General features: G+C 36.2%; 3 protein-coding genes across 8 annotated transcripts in view; all 3 read left to right on the forward strand.

The window, feature by feature from the left end:
- Nucleotides 1–1,763, forward strand: part of LOC107727414 (host cell factor 1-like) — a 44,279-nt gene extending 42,516 nt beyond the window's left edge. For 3 of the 4 annotated variants that reach the window (XM_016537277.1, XM_016537280.1, XM_016537279.1), the window contains 2 exons: nt 798–861; nt 962–1,763. In XM_016537277.1, the coding sequence (XP_016392763.1) occupies nt 798–861; nt 962–1,001 (104 nt within the window). In that variant the 3' untranslated portion in view covers nt 1,002–1,763. Of the gene's footprint in view, nt 1–797; nt 866–961 lie in introns of all 4 variants that reach the window. The other variant, XM_016537278.1, reaches the window with a different exon arrangement.
- Nucleotides 1,764–3,469: 1,706 nt separating this feature from the next.
- Nucleotides 3,470–11,044, forward strand: LOC107727427 (cyclin-dependent kinase 20). Of its 3 annotated transcripts, none has more exons than XR_001638351.1 (11): nt 3,470–3,729; nt 3,852–3,965; nt 4,936–5,124; nt 5,209–5,330; nt 5,548–5,610; nt 6,048–6,171; nt 6,280–6,435; nt 6,516–6,712; nt 9,793–9,896; nt 10,147–10,368; nt 10,963–11,044. XR_001638351.1 is itself a non-coding variant. In XM_016537299.1 (8 exons), exons 1-8 carry the CDS (start codon nt 3,655–3,657, stop codon nt 6,705–6,707), a joined length of 1,035 nt encoding a protein of 344 aa, XP_016392785.1. In that variant the 5' UTR covers nt 3,470–3,654; the 3' UTR covers nt 6,708–6,938. The 3 variants fall into 3 exon arrangements, 1 of the variants encoding a protein (XP_016392785.1); XR_001638352.1 differs by having other exon boundaries at nt 10,173–10,368; XM_016537299.1 differs by lacking the exons at nt 9,793–9,896; nt 10,147–10,368; nt 10,963–11,044 and having other exon boundaries at nt 6,516–6,938.
- Nucleotides 7,776–15,741, forward strand: LOC107727407 (GATA-binding factor 1-A-like). The gene is made up of 6 exons (XM_016537268.1): nt 7,776–7,781; nt 10,966–11,188; nt 12,066–12,524; nt 13,858–14,003; nt 14,493–14,618; nt 15,063–15,741. The coding sequence occupies exons 1-6, from the start codon at nt 7,776–7,778 to the stop codon at nt 15,348–15,350; spliced, it is 1,248 nt and encodes a 415-aa protein (XP_016392754.1). The 3' UTR covers nt 15,351–15,741.
- The last annotated feature ends 3,236 nt before the right edge of the window (nt 15,742–18,977 follow it).

An 18,977-nucleotide genomic window follows, 5' to 3' on the forward strand; every position in this document is an offset into this window, starting at 1 on the left:
CAGCACGGAGAGCCGCTTCAGAAACGTGCCGTGGCTGGCTGATGAACACAAGCACTGACTAGAGCGGCCGCGATCAGCTCCGGGAGCCGTAACGCGCTGCAAACATGTGCAGTGAGGCGCAGATCAGCTCTTAACGTCACCGAATCTGCTGTTAAAAATGAACCATCTATTTATCATATCATCATGCAAAACATACACGACAAATAGCGAATTTTTCATTGTTTCTCGAAATGTCATAGCATTTCAGATTGGCCAAGTTAGTGAGTACCGATCGAGTCATAAAATGTGATTATCGGCCGATACCGATCTCCGGCCGATCGATCGGAGCATCCCTAATATATATATATATATATATATATATAGTGTGTTTGTGTACATATATAAATATATGTAGATATATCTAGTAATTTTTTTGTAAAATTTTATAAAAATGTAATTTTTATTTTATTATCGTTTTATTCAATTTATATTTTATTTAAAAAATATGTATTACATTTTTTTCAATTACATTTTATTTTAGTATAATGTTTTTGGAATGTTGAATCTATATCTGCCATGTAAATCTGATATGGCAATACATTTAAATACACTATGCTAATACTAATGTTATTGTGGATTTCTACTTTTGCTATTGGAGCAAATGTGAAGCAAAAATTATATTTGTTGTTTCTGTTCACCAAGTTTAACCAAATATGATTATGACTTGTTAGAACTCTGAAAATATGAAAAGGGTGCATTTAAACATCTTAAAGCTGTGGAATGAAATCGTTTTATTTATTTTTTAAATATGTTTGCAGAAACCAGTAAAGATGGCTCTGCGGCCAAACCTGGTGCAAAAAGGCCGGTCTCGTCCCCTGATATGTGAGTATGTTGCCCTTATACCTCTCAAAATGAATAATGCGGACCTGTATACCAGACCTAATGTGTTTTACTGAAACTGGACGTTTCTTTGCCCTTTTAGGAAAGGCGCTGGTCCAAAGAAGGCCAGACCTGACCAGTGAGAGCTCGCATGACCCCTGACCCCGCCCTGTTTATGAGCTGAACCATGACTGAACTCCACCTCCTGCTGAAAGACCTTCCTGCTTCCACTTCTCACCCCATTCCATCATATGAAACAAAATGGAAGGAAACTGCAGCCAAAAATAGGAAAACGTTAAAAAAAAAAAAAGGAAAACCTTTGTTTCCATTTTTGGGAAATCCGCTCCCATCACTGGACATTTTGGTGCCATGGACGCCTTATTACTTATTATTATTACTCCTCAGAAGCACATGCATTTGCTTTTCCAGACAATTTTGTGTAAAGAGATTCCAACAACAGCGTTCAGTCTAGTTATAACTGTGTTATCAGATACTTTATTCTTTGTTTTCCTCCCTTGATATTCATTTATTTTTAAGCTTATCTCAATACAAGCAATAGATAACAGAAAAATAACTTTGCTCTCTTGTCAGTTTGTTGATGTTTTCATTATTTGGGCAAATCTATATTTCAACCACGTGCTGAAAGGAGACGGAGATACGGAGGAGAGAGTGTGGACAGCGAAACGAAGCAGGGAAATGCATCGAAATAAAATGAAAACGAACAGCACTTAGTGATGCTTCTGAGGGAAAAGACTCATTCTTCATTCGGAGAATCTGTAATTATTCATTCACTTCGAGTTCAGTAGCCTGTTTTGCATCACTGTGTGTTCATACATTTGCTGTGAGGGACAATTTGTGGACCGCAACGCTGAAGACGAAAAGGACTTCAATCCATGTAGGTGGAAAAAAAATTTATTTTTGTAATTATTATTATTATTTTTTTTTTTTAAATAAGAAAAGTCTTTCCTTGTCGTGTATTTGTGCTTCAGGGCGCAGTTTTAAACCTCACACCTCTCCTCAACATGTTAACTGCTCATCCCTGTAGTCTCCATGCTTGTGGATTTGACATGCGGGCCACAGTGTTTCCCGTGTTCATGAATGATTTGACCTTTATTTTGAGAATTGTAGTGTAAAATGTATGTATTTGTTCTGATCAATGACCCACTTTTGAGGCTTTCTCCACCTTTTTTTCCCCCACCCAGCTTTTTATCTTTTGGCATTTATAGAAGCCTACTACAGAAAAAGATGCTTTTATTTTTATTTCCCCCTTGTCATTAGTCTATAGTTCCTGTACATTTACTTTTCTGAATCTCACGTTACTTTTATATGCTTGGTTTTGTGAGTTGGTAGATACGAATTGGGATTCTTCTCAAGCTGTGCAGCAAAAGTTTGAACCATTTTCATTCTCTGCTTCAGGCTGTTTGGACTTGTTTAGGGATGCAGGCCTGTGTAAATGCTAAATTGGTGGAAATCTTTTTTTGAATGGAAGTTGGAAACGGTTTGTTCCTGTTTCTAGTGGTTGGAAAACGTTGCAGATGGATTGTTGGCTTAGCCAGAGTTTGAACTCCGTTGTAAATTAGTTCTTTCACGTAGCAAGACGTTAAACGAAAAACTCTTTGCCTTTTTTATATAATTCTCTGTAACAAAATGTTTTTACATGTTGTCATCTATTGATTGCTTTTGTGTCTTGACATATAAAAGTAATGGAATTCTGTCTCGGTGTTCATTTGTCTGGTTTTGCCTGCTGTTTACTTCAGCATTTTTGTCATTTGTGTTGCTGATGGGCTTGTCTTCTGAGAAATGGTATGTACAAGAAATATAGATGACCAGCAAGAGATTAAAGATTATTTGTATCAGGAAAAAGAAGAGACATGGCTTTGGGATTTTAACATGAATATTTTCTTTAAATCCTGTAAGCGAGTCGAAAATGTACCATATTTGCCCTCAAATGTAGGTCAAACTTAACATGTTTAACATCTTTTAACAAGTCTATTTGGCTCGTAAGTGTACAGCATGGATTTAGAAAACAGTTAACTATATATGTGTATGTATGAAAATGCATGTACGTATGCATATGAAAAAACAAACAAATGCTTTCCATTAAGTTATAGGATATCCAGGGTAAAATGCTTTTACTCGTGGGTTGATAACATTACCCATAAACCTAGGGACATTTCTACGCTACAAAATCATAATCATTTAAATGTTACTTTCCAAATGCTGGTATCTGACACCTACATGTAGATCAGTTTAAGCAATCAATTGCTGTAAATTAAAAAATATATTTATTTTAATATAAATTTTAAAAAAAATATATATATATAATTATATATATATATTAGAAAGCGCAATCGATTATGATTGGTCCGTCCAGAACAGCGCTGAGAAAAGTAACAGTTGCCACCTGACAGATCTTTGTTTATGCCAGTGCCGTTGAAAAAAAACAAACTACAATTATACTGATAATTAAAATATTAGGTAGAATGATCTTTCCATTTTTGTTAGAAAAATATTGTTTGTCCGTTTTTATTTATGTTGTTGACTAGAATAAATCAGTACGTGGTCGTTTTAAAAATACATTTGTCTTCATTCGCTTGCCGTACAGAAACGGTCTCCATGGCAATTGCTATTCGCTGCAGCGGAGCATCGTCGGATCTTTACCACAGATGATCTCTTTGAAACAATCGTCCTGCTAGCAATTGTTTTCCTTCAGTTTTATACTAATATTTTGTTTTGTTTTGCACAGTTACTTTGCTGAATACTTGCCAGTGCGTGAATAGGAAACAAAGACACGGAATGGATCAGTACAGTATTCTGGGAAGGATTGGGGAAGGAGCTCACGGGATTGTTTTCAAAGCCAAACACATCGAGGTAAGACTGGACTGTTTTCGGGATATCTGTATTGATCCTGTGTAAATGACAATAGCTCACAAAAGCTGAAGAACAGGTCGCTGTCTGCACGCTTCTGCTCTGCTTCATCTGTTTCTGTTCAGACAGGAGAGACGGTGGCTTTGAAAAAAGTTGCTCTGCGAAGACTTGAAGATGGTATTCCGAACCAGGCCCTACGAGAAATCAAAGCCCTGCAAGAGATTGAGGACAACCAATATGTGAGAGATACTGATCACTGAAGACTTGTGTAGTAAAGATAGATCTCTTTTGCTTATGCAACTCACATTCTATGAATATGGAAGCCCATTTGCGCCACATAAACATAACGCTTTGGTAAATGACATGAAATGAGATTAAAAGTCATAATTATAAGGTGAAACGACAAAGTTAGGCAATACTAAATCATAATTATGATATAAAGTCAAAATGATTTTATAAAAAAGGAAAAAATCATAATTATGACCAAATTAAAAATGGAAATTACGACATAAAAAAGGCAAAATTACAAGATGAAAAATCAAAATTATGACAGTCATAATTCTGAGATGAAAAGTTGAAATTATGAAATTTATGAAATGAGAGTCGAAGTGATGACAAAAAGTCAAAATTATGAGATGAAGAGTCGAAGTTATGATATACTGTCATATTTATAAGATGAAAAGACATACTTATGAGAAGTCTTAATTATGACTTGCAAACTCGTGCCAGAAATTTGATGAAAGTGGAAATTGACAGAAAAGTTAAAATGATGAGATGAAAAGGCGAAATTGACATAGTAAATAATTTGAGAAGTAAAAAAAAAAAATCTAAAATAGTAAAAAATTATTTATGAGAAGTCGAAATTCTGAAAAAAATGCAAAAATTATGAGATGAAAAGCTGATATTATGACATACTAAGTCATTTATGAGATGAAAAGACAATTATGAGAAGTCTAAATCATGACATGCTAAGTCATGACTGTCATTTATGAGTTTGAAGTTAAAATTATGACAAAAAGTCAGAACTTTAGTCATAATTATGATTTTTTTTTATGTCATTATGATTTACCAAAGCAATATTTTTTTTTTCATGTGGCAGAAATGGGCTTCCATGCTATGATGATTTGGATAACCTGGAATCCTTTATTATTTATATTTTCCTCATTTGATCTAGATGTATTTTTATTTCTGTTTTGATCACCTCTATAGGTGGTGAAGCTGAAGGATGTCTTCCCTCACGGCACAGGCTTTGTGCTGGTGTTTGAGTACATGTTGTCAGATCTGTCAGAAGTCATTCGGAATTCCCAGCGTCCTCTCACCGCATCCCAGGTCAAAGGTTACATGATGATGCTGCTGAAAGGAGTGGCTTTCTGCCACGAGAACTCCATCATGCACCGGGTGAGGCTGTGTTCCTCATGTCATTACATTTGTCCTTCACTGTGATCTGTCCTATTAATGTGCTTTACATGTTTTTGTGTGCAGGATCTAAAGCCTGCAAACCTTCTAATCAGCTCGACGGGTCACCTGAAGATCGCTGACTTCGGTCTGGCCAGGCTCTTTTCCAATGAAGGAGATCGTCTGTACAGTCACCAGGTGGCCACCAGGTGATAGTTTACTTAAAGGGGTCCTATTATGCTTTTTCACTTTTTTAATTTTAGTCAGTGTGTAGTGTGTATGTTTGGGCATAAAAAAGATCTAGAAAGTTACAAATCTCAAAGTCCACTCCTGTCAAGCCGGCATTGAGCTACTCTGGTCCTAGTGGTGAGTTTCAGCTAAAGCATAGATTAAATGGCTAAAAATATTTAATGTGCTGTGTTTCAGATGGTACAGATCACCCGAACTTTTGTATGGTGCCCGGAAATATGATGAAGGAGTTGATCTCTGGTAGGAAATTTCCTATATTTAAAAAATTATTCTTGAGTAAAATGTTACTGATAAGGAGTGTAAAATGCATCAGCATGTTTTTTTTTTTTACATTTTTATCTGTTTCTATCCATTGATAAATAATTATAATTACTCTAAAAATATCCAATGTATTATGCAATTCTTAAATCTGTAGGTGTAAAATGTATAGTTTACATTTGTGTCTTTGTTTTCATTTTTTGAAAATTAAATGAGATGAATTGTACCAAAATAATCAACTCAAACTAAACTGTGACTAAATGTCAGATTTCATAGTACAATAAATAACGTATTCAAATGAGTGTCTCTACTCACAAGTCATTTTGTGAACTTTGTCTTTTCTCAAGTGTCCACTAGATGGCAGTAGTGCCCATTCTACACTCAGCTGGTGTGTCTGTGTCTCTTCTGGCTTGTTTCAGGGCAGTGGGCTGCATTTTTGGGGAGCTGTTGAATAACTCTCCGCTTTTCCCTGGAGAGAATGACATTGAGCAGTTGTGCTGTGTTTTACGAGTGCTGGGAACTCCCAACCAGAAAGTTTGGCCAGTGAGCTCTCATTTGCATTCACTATGCCCCGTTCATCATAACAGTTTTGACACACAATGGGTGAACTATGGGTGAATATTTCACCTATGTCTTGTTGATCCAATCTAGGAAATAACAGAACTACCAGACTACAATAAAATCACGTTTAAAGAAAACCCCCCCATTCCTTTGGAGGAGATCGTGCCTGACACGTCACCACAAGCTGTGGACCTGCTGAAGAAGTTCCTCGTCTATCCATCCAAACAGAGGATCAGTGCTAGACAGGTGCACATTTGAAGTTCTGTACAGGTTCATTTAGTCGTGTAACTCCAGTGACACTCATAGTGCCCCGTCTCTCTCCTCAGGCTTTGCTCCATCCGTATTTCTTCACGGACCCTCTCCCGGCTCATCACTCAGAGCTGCCCATCCCTCAGCATGGAGGAAAGCACTCCAGACAGCGCATGCAACCTCCTTATGAATTCACAGTGGATCAACCTTTACACGAGAGCTTGGTGGACCCCAGTCTGATCCAGAGACATGCGCAGAGTTTTTTGTGACAGCGGTATGAGCATAAATGTAGGGCTTTGTACTTTATTTCACACCAGGAAGTGGCCCATTAAGTCATGCACATTTATTCATTTTTAAGGACAATAAAAAAAAAAAAAGTAATTATATGTTATATGCTCTGTTGTACAGGAAATAGGCTATATGTTTCAGTTTTCCTGAACATACTTTTAGTGAACTCTCAAATGGCACGTCTAGATTTTCTGTGATATGTGATTAAATATAAAATATTTACATAAAAAGTCGTTATTATGACAAAAAGACAAAACATTTGTCATAATTATGATTTTTTGTCGTTATGATTTACCAAAGTGTGGTTTGTCATTTCTTGAGGATGAAAAAATAAATAAATGTGCAAATTATTTATTATAATGCTCTATTATACAGGGATATGCTATATAATGTTCAGTTTTGCTGAATAGACTTTTATTAACTAGTTCACTATTTAACGCACAGCAGCAGAATACGTTTGTCAGTCCTGTTTTTGAGTCCTTAACACGGTTAATGTTCACACACAGTATGGATATTTTTAGGCGTGACAACCGCATTCTGTAACCGAACTCGCACTCCTAAATTTTCAGGACTCACAACCGCATTCTCGGAAAACGCGCTGTGTGAACGGAACCGGATTGGACAACTAGTTGTCTGTCACGTCAGACAGTGCGAGAGAGAGTCGCTCTGCCGCACTAACGCGTGTCTACCGTGTGTTGCGTGTTTTCATATGTGGTTTCAGTAACTTACAGTGACGGAGAAATGAGCTGTGAAAGTTTTCGATCCAGTCAGTTTTTCTCCACCGGAACCACTCCCGTCAGATTTGTGTTCTGCGCGTGACTCAAATACTTCATTACATTTACATTTACATTTACATTTAGTCATTTAGCAGACGCTTTTATCCAAAGCGACTTACAAATGAGGACAATAAAAGCAGTCAAAACTAACAAAAGAGCAACAATATATAAGTGCAAATGAATTGATTTGGGCAGGTCATTCCACCAGGAGGGAACAGTTAATACACATATAATAACACTCCCCACCCAAAATATAAAATCTGCTGTCGGTTAATGAAGGTTTGACAGATGAACTCGCGACTTGATTGGATTCTTGTCATGTCAGAAAGTGATAAGACTTTTAAGTTTTGTGGACGTTGCCATCTTTGATATTACTTTGGTCACTGTTGCTATGGTTACCGGTAATAAATACGGGCTTGACTCTCATTGCACGTTCATACAGACAGTATTCGAGAAGCTACTGCAGGCTGCTGTGTGAACGTGACATTTCGAGACTCACACCTGTGAGTAAATGCGGTTGTCAATCCAAAAAACTGACAGTGTGAACGTAGCCTAGCTGTTTTTGTATATAAATATATCCATTTCAATTTACGTGCTACAGTTTACAGTACACATACTAGAGGAGTAGCCTATTTGACTTGATATCATCTCAAGCTGTTTTACTTACCCCACTTCAGAGGAATTGTAAAATGCCAATGGATGCCCCCACCCCACAATTCTTCCTTTTTTGCTCAACAACCATTAACCTTGTCGTTTCACACCAGCTGGTGGAAATTAACTGATATTGGTTTTATTCAGTTAGTCGTAACTTTATACGGTGATAAATGCACCAGAACAGGTTTGGTCATGCAGTTTAGTGCCAACACTCTTCACAGCACCAGGTTTTTGCACCAAAGAACAAGTCACCAGGTAACTAGTTTTGAATCATACGCTACTGTTCAAACATTTGGGGTCAGTAAGATCTTTTTTTTTTTTTTTTCAAAGAAATTAATGCTTTTTTTTCAGTAAGGGTGCATTAAATTGATCGGAAGTGACATTGAAGACATTTATAATGTTACAAAAGATTTCTATTTCAGATAAATGCTGTTGTTTTGGACTGAAACAAGTGTAATATAAAGCAGCACAACTGTTTTCAACATTGCTAATTATAAGAAATGTTTCCTAAACAGCAAATCTGCATATTAGAATGATTTCTGAAGGATCATGTGACACTGAAGACTGGAGTTATGATGCTGAAAATTCAGCTTTGCATCACAGGAATAAATGACATTTTAAAATTGTTCAAATAGAAAACGGTTATTTTAAATAGTAATAACATTTTACAACTTTACTGTTTGTACTGGTTTTTGATCAAATAAATGCAGCCTTGGTGAGCAGAAGAGACTTTTTTCAAAAACATAAAAATAATCTTACCAACTTCTGAACAGTAGTGTACATCCCCTGTTATATAATTAATAATAACAGGGAAACGTTCTACCTTTCAAATGATCATTACATTGTTGAAAAGCTGTGAAGGAAGCTAGGCTTATCACTGAACATGCAAAGACTAGTTTCTATTAATAGTGCGTAAAGCAGTTCTGTCCTTGATTTATATCTGTTTTTACATTACTTTATTACTTTAACCACTAACGCAGTCATAGTTGTGAATCTCTTGTGAAAATACATCACAGAACCTCTCCGTCAGAGGTGGAAGCAAATAGTGTAACTTAAATGAATCTGTTAAATTAACATGGACACGATATTTCAGGCAAATAAACTCCAAACAAGGACTTTTTATTCTGTTGTAGCCTGTTATACTTTACATTGCATTAGCTAAATGACAGACACTCTATAATTTCCCTTCAGACTGAACAAACAAAAGGAAAGAAAACGGTACGCTTTGATTAACAAATGACTTCCACAGCCCCGCTCTGTGTGCATGTGGTGAAGCTAGACGTCTTTAGAATGATTTCAACATTTGTCTCTATTTGCATTCGTGCAATCAGCTCAACTGTCCTCTTGTGTTACATATTAAGCTGCACTTTGCATCTTTTATTGGCTCCACTTTCCCTTTTGTTCCATTGGTGGTTTGGCTTTTATCAAGATTTTTATTTATTTGTTCTTTTTTTTTTTACGTTGTTTATAATTCATAGAATTTATAGCAAGTTTCGTTAAAGGGATGGTTCACGCAAAAATAAATATTTGCTCATTCTTACATAGTTCCAAACCTGTATGTTTTTCTTTCTTCTGTGGAACACAAAATATATTTTGAAAAATGTCTCCAGTAATTTTTTTTTTCTTGTCCATACAGTGAAAGTCAATGGGGTCCAAAGTTGTTTGTATCCCAACGTTCTTCGAAATGTCTTCTTTTGTGCTCCACAAAAGAAAGTCGTACAGGTTTGGAATGACATGAGGGTGAGTAAATGATGTAGATGTGAGTAAATGATTTTCATATTTTAAGTTTGGTTATTTCTTTATATTGCGCTTTGTATGTCTTTATACTTTAAGTATAATTGTAAAATAGTTTAAAGCTAATATTTGAGAATTTACTCAAATGTTCTTGATGCATTCGGTTCAACTTCCACATAGAAACCTTTCTGTGTGTTTTAGCAGATCTGAGTATTTGATTTGGTTGGCTTTGCATATTTGAAATTCTCATTTGCAGTGCAGACTGATGTGGCATATTTCCAGACTTTTTTTGTGCATTTGCACTTACGAGACACCCCATTTGCTGAAGCTGACCTGTCTGTGGCTCCGCCCACTGTCCCCACATGTCTAACCTCAATCACTCAGAGCACAGAAGTCTTCACACATAAAGTTCTGAGCCATCAGCGGTGCTCATCTTCGTCACAGACACCTGTCCTGAAGACTGAACAGATAAGCTCAGGTATGCCACATTACAGTCAGATCTACATTACCATATCTACAGCTGCATTAGCAAATCAAACAATGCAAGTGATGCTTATCTCGTTTTTAGAGTCATTTGATTCTAAGTGTAATTTCTGACAGGTGACACTGTCACTGCTGTTGTGATTTGTCTTGTGCACTTCAAATCAGTATCATTTATTTTAAGATCTGTGCTAAAGATAGAAGGGTTTGTTTGCTATGTGAAAGTACGGGTTTTGTGTTAAATGTGATTTGGAATGTAAATATGGTCTTGTGTACATAGAATAAATGTTACTGCGATTGCAGCTTGGTTTCCAAACATATTCAGAATGTATTTCTGAAATGTATTTTTATGTGGTTCAGCTTTTAACAGAAGATATTCTACTGCAGTTATTGAAACGATTACATAATAGCTTGGATTGTAACTGATACACTCAGTGCAAAATATTCTTCTTGTTCTTACTGACAGAATTATGCATAATTAGGAGGTTTTCCCTCAATGCACTACACTTTAACATGCTACTTCAGGGGGGAAAAAAAATGTATGTGACATTTTCCATGTGCATTAAATTTCCTTTTTCACGCGGTACAAAAGGAGTTCCTGACAGACATGGAGACCTCCGCTGAACAGGCTCGCTGGGTTTCCTCCTCCATGGTATCATCAGAGGTGATGCCCACTTACCCACCTGACTCCAGCTATATGGTCCACACTGAGGAGGGTTCAGTGTACCCCTACACCGATGCAGATCACAGCAGCCTGCCCTCTTTGTTCAGCAGCCCTGTCAATGGCCGTCCATCTGGAGCTTTTCAAACCAGCTCAGGTCAGTGCTGCACGTACAGGACACAGCACACTGTCAAGAAAGTATTATGGCAGTGTCACACGTTACTTTGATATACACTACCTACCATTCACAAGCTTGAGGTCGGTAAGATTTTTAAATGTTTTTGAAAGAAGTCTCTTCTGCTCACCGAGGCTGCATTTATTTAATCAAATAGTAGTGTATACTGTACTGAACAATTCCCATATTCATATGCTATTACATTTTCTTGGTACTTTAAAGAACAGTGCCATAGTATTAACATGTCCAAAATGTACTGTGCTGTCCTATAAAGAAAAAAAAGCATATAAAAAGAACCCACTAGTACAGAGAAACTATATGTAAGTGAAAGTATGGGACTATCTAGCCATAAAATGAGTGATTTTGACGTCTTCAGTAATGGTTATATTTCAAATGTATTGTTAAAGACTGTGTTATGTCTCAAGGACAAATCTCCCAAATGTCATTAATGTTATGAATAAAAGTTGACTAAAAAAATGATTAAATTGTCTCGATTACTCAATAAGATGTACAAAAATCTTTCTTTTATCAGAGGAAAGAGTCAGGATTTGTCCTTTGAAGGTCTAAATTAAATTATAAGAAGAATTTTATTAGAGCATGTTTACTTTACAGAAGTAAAATAATACTTTTGATGTCCAAATACTTTCTCATATCCCAGTTTAATATGCAGAAAAGTAATTGAATGAAAGTTGAAACTTTTAAAAATATATATATAAATACTATAAAAAATATATATGTCTCTGTGGTGCTATCAACATGCTCTTTTTACTTGAGCCGCCCAATGGAGCAGCATTAACAGACTTTCCCTGATTTCAGTTTCTTTCTTTGAGCTTCCTTCCTTCCTCCTTCTCTCCCTCAGTATATCCCGTTTACTCCTCTCCATTCCTGGGAAACCTGTCCTGGCTGGAAAGTTCGAGTGGCCCCTCCCTAACCAACCTCTTCCCATCATCCCCATCCTCCTGGCACAGCAGTGTGTTTTCCTCATCCTTCCACGGCTCCACGTCCCTCTCCTCTGCCAGACCGCCTCATTCTGCCCTTCCCTCCCTTATCCAGGACCAAAAGGACACCCTCATTGTGCAGGATAGCATGAAAGGAGAGAGGCCGAGTCCTCCTGGAGGTGGGGAGTCGTTTGGCGGTGTGTTTTCCCCCTCAGTGAGCAGTGTGTATGCGCAGACACACTCCTCGAAAACACACTCGCAGTCACTGAGCCACTACAGTCCTTACGGGAGCTTCACGCAGGACTACAGCAGTTCGCTTCTCTACACACCCTCGTCCTTCTCACCCAACTTATGCAGCAAGATGAAATTCTCTCCTTTAGGTGAGGAAGTATCATAACAGGCGGATAATGTGGGGTGGCAAAAAGCGATTTTCTTACTCTATATTTTTGTCTCGTTTTCCAGTACAAATATCTAAACATTCTTAAATCAAGATAGATTTACTTGAGAAGCAAAATGACTTACATTATTAAGTTTTGTTTTCTGATAAAATTATCAAAATTAACTGGGTTTTTGCTTAAAACAAGAAAAAAATATCTGTCAATGGGGTCAGAAAAATGGAAAAAAAAAAATTTTTTATTTAAGCCAAAACTTAATTTTTTATTTTTTGGGGAAAATGACTTAATATGTTATGTCATTTTTCTTCTCAATTAAATGTATCTTGATTTAAGAATGTTTAGATATTTGTATTAGAAAAAACAAAAATGCAATCTTTTTTCTGCAGTGAAGTTAAACAGTTCTAGAGTCAAACCTTTCATGTTGTGATCCATTAACTCGAGCCATTCTGGTCTTTTTTTGTATTTCTATTTTTAATACATTTTGTTATAATATCAAAAACAAACAACACAAAGTGTAGAACAATTACAATATTCCAATCCCATCATTTAAAACAATTAATAATAATAAACTTTGGTGTTTTATTAAAAATGTTAAGTCATGTTAATTTAATTTTAAGTTCATCACAAGTAGCTTTTCCACAAGCTGTGGTAAATACTAATACACATAATACACTAAAATAATGCAATAAATATGAATTAACATGTAGCATAAAACCCTAATGTACATAACTGGCAATAACAAACTAAGATGAATGAATCAATGAAAAACCATCAAATGTGAGTTGTCACAGGGAATTCTGGGAATTTCAGTTTACAGTTTTTAACTGTAAATTATAAGATGACATTCTTTTCTCTTCCAAAAACGGAACATTTTACTGTAAAATTACATGAAGTTTCTTTAGATACAGTTTCACAGTATAGAATAAGGGAACTTATTGTTAACCAACTAATATGTTTTTACCCTAGTATTTTTCTTTTACTGTGAAAATTACGATCTTTTTTTAAAGTCTATACAATCTTAAATTTGAATGTTCTTCAGTGGTTCTTTGCAGTACTTTTGGTTTAGCTACTATATGGGTCTTTGATGTTACTCTAAAGGTTCTGCAGATCAGCACATTGGTTTCTGAATTGTATAAAAATCACCAGCACATAAATGGTTTTCTAAAAAACAAAAGAATAAAAGTTCTCATAGGACATCAGTCTGTAAATGCCCTAATTGAAATCTTTATTTTTAAGAGTGCGTTTCATTGTGTATTTCTGATAAAGCTGGGCAATGATGTGCAATGTAAACATTATTTATGATCTTTTGTGGTGACAGAGCCGCGTGAGTGTGTAAACTGTGGGGCCACTGCAACCCCTCTGTGGCGGCGTGATGGAACGGGACACTACCTCTGCAATGCCTGCGGTCTGTACCAAAAGATGAACAGACAGAACAGACCCCTCATCCGACCCAAAAAGAGACTGGTACATCTCACTTATTCTCAATTCACTGATAAAGACAACGAACTTAAAAAAAAAAAAAAAAAAGTCTCTGCTCATCAAGGCTGCATTTATTTGATCAAAAATACTGTAAAAACAGTGAACAACACTTTTCTATTTGAATGTATTTTAAAATGTATTTAAAAAGCTGAATTTTCAGCATCATTACTCCAGTCTTCAGTGTCACATGATCCTTCAGAAATCATTCTAATATGCTGATTTGCTATGTTAAAAACAGTTGTGCTGCTTAATGTTTTTGTGGAAGTAAGTTCAAAAGGACAGCATTTATTTCAAATACCTTTTGCAGTAATATAATTGTCTTTACTGTCACTTTTGATCAATTTAATGCATCCCTGCTGAATAAAAGTATTGATTTCTTTTGAAAAAAACAAGTCTTACTGACCTCAAACGTTTAAACAGTAGTCTATATATGATTTATAGACTTTCTGCTATATGATATTTCTCTCTCTGTAGGTCATCAGTAAGCGAACAGGAACTCAATGTGCGAACTGTCAGACCAGCACCACCACGCTGTGGAGACGCAACGCCGGCGGAGAGCCCGTGTGTAACGCTTGCGGACTCTATTTCAAGCTTCACAATGTGAGCAACTTCACTCATTTCACTTGACTTTTTAATTAAAGGGGTCATATGATGCTGCTAAAAGAACATTATTTTGTGTATTTGGTGTAATGAAATGTGTTTATGCGGTTTAAGGTTCAAAAAACACATTATTTTCCACATACTGTACATTATTGTTTTGCATCTAGCACCAAATTGTTGCCTGCGTTTGTGCCGTTACCTGATTTGCATGAATTCGTTATGTGTATTGTGAGCAAAGCAAAACAAAAACAAATAATTCATAGTCATTTCCTCCCTGTAGCTCTGCAACACTTTCAGTCAACTTCTGACTTACTCTACACCGTAAAGTAGTTTTGGCGAATTTCAACCAGATGATCATTATTTATGCAATTCCATTTGGCTAGAAATTACACACAGCAGCTCTAACTGTAGTTCTGCGTCTAATACTTCAATCCCTTTCATCAGGTGAACAGACCGCTTGCTATGAAGAAGAAAGGCATCCAGACGCGCAACCGTAAGGTGTCCAGCAAGAACAGGAAAGGGAAGAAGTTTAGCGCCACAGAGGAGAATCTATATTTTTCAAACAATCCTTCATCTGATCAGCATTTCGACTTGTATTCTCAGAGTCCAGGAGCTCTGGGCATCTACAGCCACTCTTCCCATTCACTGCCGCCCACCGCTGCCTTCCACAGCCACGCCAGCCTGCCCTACCCATACCACCCACCAGCTGCCATCTTACCCAGCATGGTGTGACAGGAACCATGGAAAGCTGGGAAAAGTTGTACAAAACACTCACAACTGCCCAGCCATGTGTTGAGATACTCAGTAAAAACATACTTGAAAACTTAACAGATATGGATGCATGAAAAAACACGTTGCCCTAAAAATATTTGGATGCTTAAGTAACACATGATATCTGAATGTCAAAACATCAAATCATGTGCATTTATTTTAAAAGAAAGACAGAACAAACACACTTTTCAAGTTTGTTAGATTTGAAAAGCTTGAAAGATGAAAAATATTATGACACTTTGTGCTTGTGAAGCATTAGTGGAACATGTCCATAGTTAGAAAACTACATGAAAGTTTTGACAAAGGTTTGGGGTCAGTAAGATATATATTTTTAAAGAAATTAATACTTCTATTCAGCAAGAATGCATTGAATTGATCAAAAGTGATAGTAAAGACATTTAAAATGTTACACAATTTTAAATAAGCGCTGTTCTTTTGAACTTTATATTTATCAAAGAATCCTGAAAAAAGTATCACAGTGTCTACAAAAATGTGAAGCAGCACAACTGTTTCAACACTGATAATAATCAGAAATGTTTCTTGATCAGAAAGTCAGCATATTAGAATGAATTCTGAAGGATCATGTGACACTGAAGACTGGAGTAATGATGCTGAAAATTCTGCTTTGATCACATGAATAAATTACATTTTAAAATATATTCAAATAGAAAACAGTTATTTTAAATAGTAATCATATTTCACATCATTACAGTTTTTACTGTATTTCTGATCAAATATATGCAGCCTCGGTGAGCAGAAGAGGTTTCTTTCAAAAACCGACCCCAAACTTTTAAATGATAGTGTATATATAGACTGCCTTTACTTTGTTGTGTTTGTATCACTTTTCTATAACTTTTTTAACACTTTTCTTTGTGGAATTTGTAAGCGGTTTTTAAAATGTTGTATGGAAAAAGAATGCAGTTTACAAATAAAGATTTATGTAAAGCATCGTTTTCTTTTTGCATTTGCTGTAAATCTTGACAAGAGACAAGAGGAGCGTGAAGACTTGCTTGAACACAGTTGGAATTCAAAACAGTCTTTATATCAAAACGGCGAGGCTCCTTGACGTAACTGCATCATAACAGACGTTTGACCTTGTGCTTGTGGTTTTTCTATCACTCCATTGTGAACTCTGCAGCCTGCATAAATTAGCTTGTAGTGGGAGTTTGACAGTTACGATGTGCCATGACAGCACATATGCAAATCCAGCACTTTCCATAGAGTGGCGGAGCAGGTCAAGTGCTGCTCGAAAATCATAGGGGATGAGTGATGCCAAAATGCATAAATCATATGAGCTGTTTCAGTGCCAATTAGTTCAGATTGAACTGTGGGAGAAACATTTCTTTAACAGTATTTTTTTATCATGTATGATTTATCGGCTTCAACAGTCTGAAACACATTATAGCTTAGTTTTGCAAATCACAGGCAAATTCATAGATGTTCCACTTTCTTATATCACATGTTGCTCCCTATATATGTGTGTGTGTATGTGTATATATATATATACATATGGACATTTTCTATTACATTACATGATTATTTTTGTCTTTGAGCCAATAATTCCATACAGCAAAAAAATATATTTTCAAATATATATTTCAAAATGGAAAAAGGCCAAAACATATAATACTTATTGTACGTAAATATTTTTTCTATATTTGGCCCCTTTTTTTTGTATATTTTTGAAAGTACATTTTGAAATATATTTTGGTATATGTGACCCTGGACCACAAAACCAGTCTTAAGTCGCTTGGGTATATTTTTAGCAATAGCCAAAAAAACATTGTATGGGTCAAAATGATCGATTTTTCTTTTATGCCAAAAATCATTAGGATATTAAGTAAAGATCATGTTCCATGAAATTATTTTGTAAATTTCCTACCGTAAATATATCAAAACTTAATTTTTGATATTAAGTAAAGATCATGTTCCATGAAATTATTTTGTAAATTTCCTACCGTAAATATATCAAAACGTAATTTTTGATTAGTAATATGCATTGCTAAGAACTTCATTTGGACAACTTTAAAGGCGATTTTCTCAATATTTTGATTTTTTTGCACCCTCAGATTCCAGATTTTCCACAAGAAAAAAAAAAGCTTATTTATTCAGCTTTCAGATGATGTATAAATCTCAATTTTAAAAAAAATGACCCTTATGACTGGTTTTGTGGTTCAGGGTCACATATGAAGGTAGAAACTAAAAATATTTAATTGAGCATTATAATACATTTAAAATATATTTTGGCCAGGTTTTTTTTTTTGCCATGTGAGAATGTTTGGCTGTTGTTTGTGATTGCCATTGTTTTGCTCTACAGTTTCTAAGGTGTTCTGAGTGTTATTATGATGTTGTTATATGTTTACTAAAGAGTTCTCAGTGGTTGCTTACTAGTCAAAATCATAACTCTAACCAACCTGTTAGAGACATGACATTCAGTGTCACCCAAACACACACGCAAACTATAATCCCTGCATCATTGAGCCACCAGATTGGCTTTATTGTGTGCATTGTTCCATGCCGGTCTGGAAAAAGGCCTCAGCGCTGTGGAATATGGGTCTCTGTGTGAGCTGAACTCTGGTTGGCGATGATATCTCAGATAGCGCCCCTCCCCTCTCCTCCATCTGTTTCCATCTCTCATGGTTGACCACATAGCTCTGCTCCCCTGGCTTCTAGTGGAGCCTCATTGTGCAACGCAGGCGGCTTCTGGTTTTCCGGACTCTATAAAAAATGTGCAAAAGGGAAAGGGAGATGCACAGAAAGAGGCTGCAAGCAATGGCATGGGCGTTTTTTTCAAGCCTGGTACACAAGGCACATCGTTCGCTTTTTTCTGTCATGGGCTTCCTCCATTCAGGGTGAAGCCGTGTTATCTGGTGGAGTCGGCACCATAGTGAGGGGGAAATGCTACTGAATGACTGGGAGAGATTAGCAACCACAGGACAGGTCCAGCCGACACGTACAGGCCCGAACGTTAGCGCTCACCAACTCCACCGCGCTCACGCTCACAACCCCTTTTCCATTCACGTAAACAGACTGACAAAGACAAGAAGGGCTTAAATGGGGGGGGGGTTTCTGTTTAAAATTGATAGAGGTGATGTCTCAGTATGCTGAATAAACTGCTTTTGTGTGCAAAAATGTTGATCACAATACAAACTGGCTGATCTGTTTGGCATGAAATATATGAGAAACATTAGAGAAGCATTAAAAAAATGTTCCAGCAGGTATAGGATTGATTGGTGGCATTACATGTTTGTTTTGATGGCTTCTACCAAAGGGTCAAAATTTTGCTGGTTGACCTCAATGACCCCGTAAAAGCATCTTTCTCCACTGACAGCCATTCAAATGTAGCTGTGTATTCTGATTAAATATTTCCCTGTATTATTGTAGAGCTCGTTTTTAAGAGCTAACTTATGGACCGCAGGATGACTTCAAAGTATTTCAATTAATAAATTATTATTAAAGGGGTTATATGATGCGATTTCAATTTTTCCTTTCTCTTTGGAGTGTTACAAGCTCTTGGTGCATAAAGAAGATCTGTAAAGTTGCAAAGACTAAAGTCTCAAATCCAAAGAGATATTCTTTATAAAAGTT

This window comes from Sinocyclocheilus rhinocerous, unplaced genomic scaffold (genome assembly GCF_001515625.1).
Source record: "Sinocyclocheilus rhinocerous isolate Xijiao unplaced genomic scaffold, SAMN03320098_v1.1 scaffold487, whole genome shotgun sequence".
NCBI classification, from domain to species: domain Eukaryota; kingdom Metazoa; phylum Chordata; class Actinopteri; order Cypriniformes; family Cyprinidae; genus Sinocyclocheilus; species Sinocyclocheilus rhinocerous.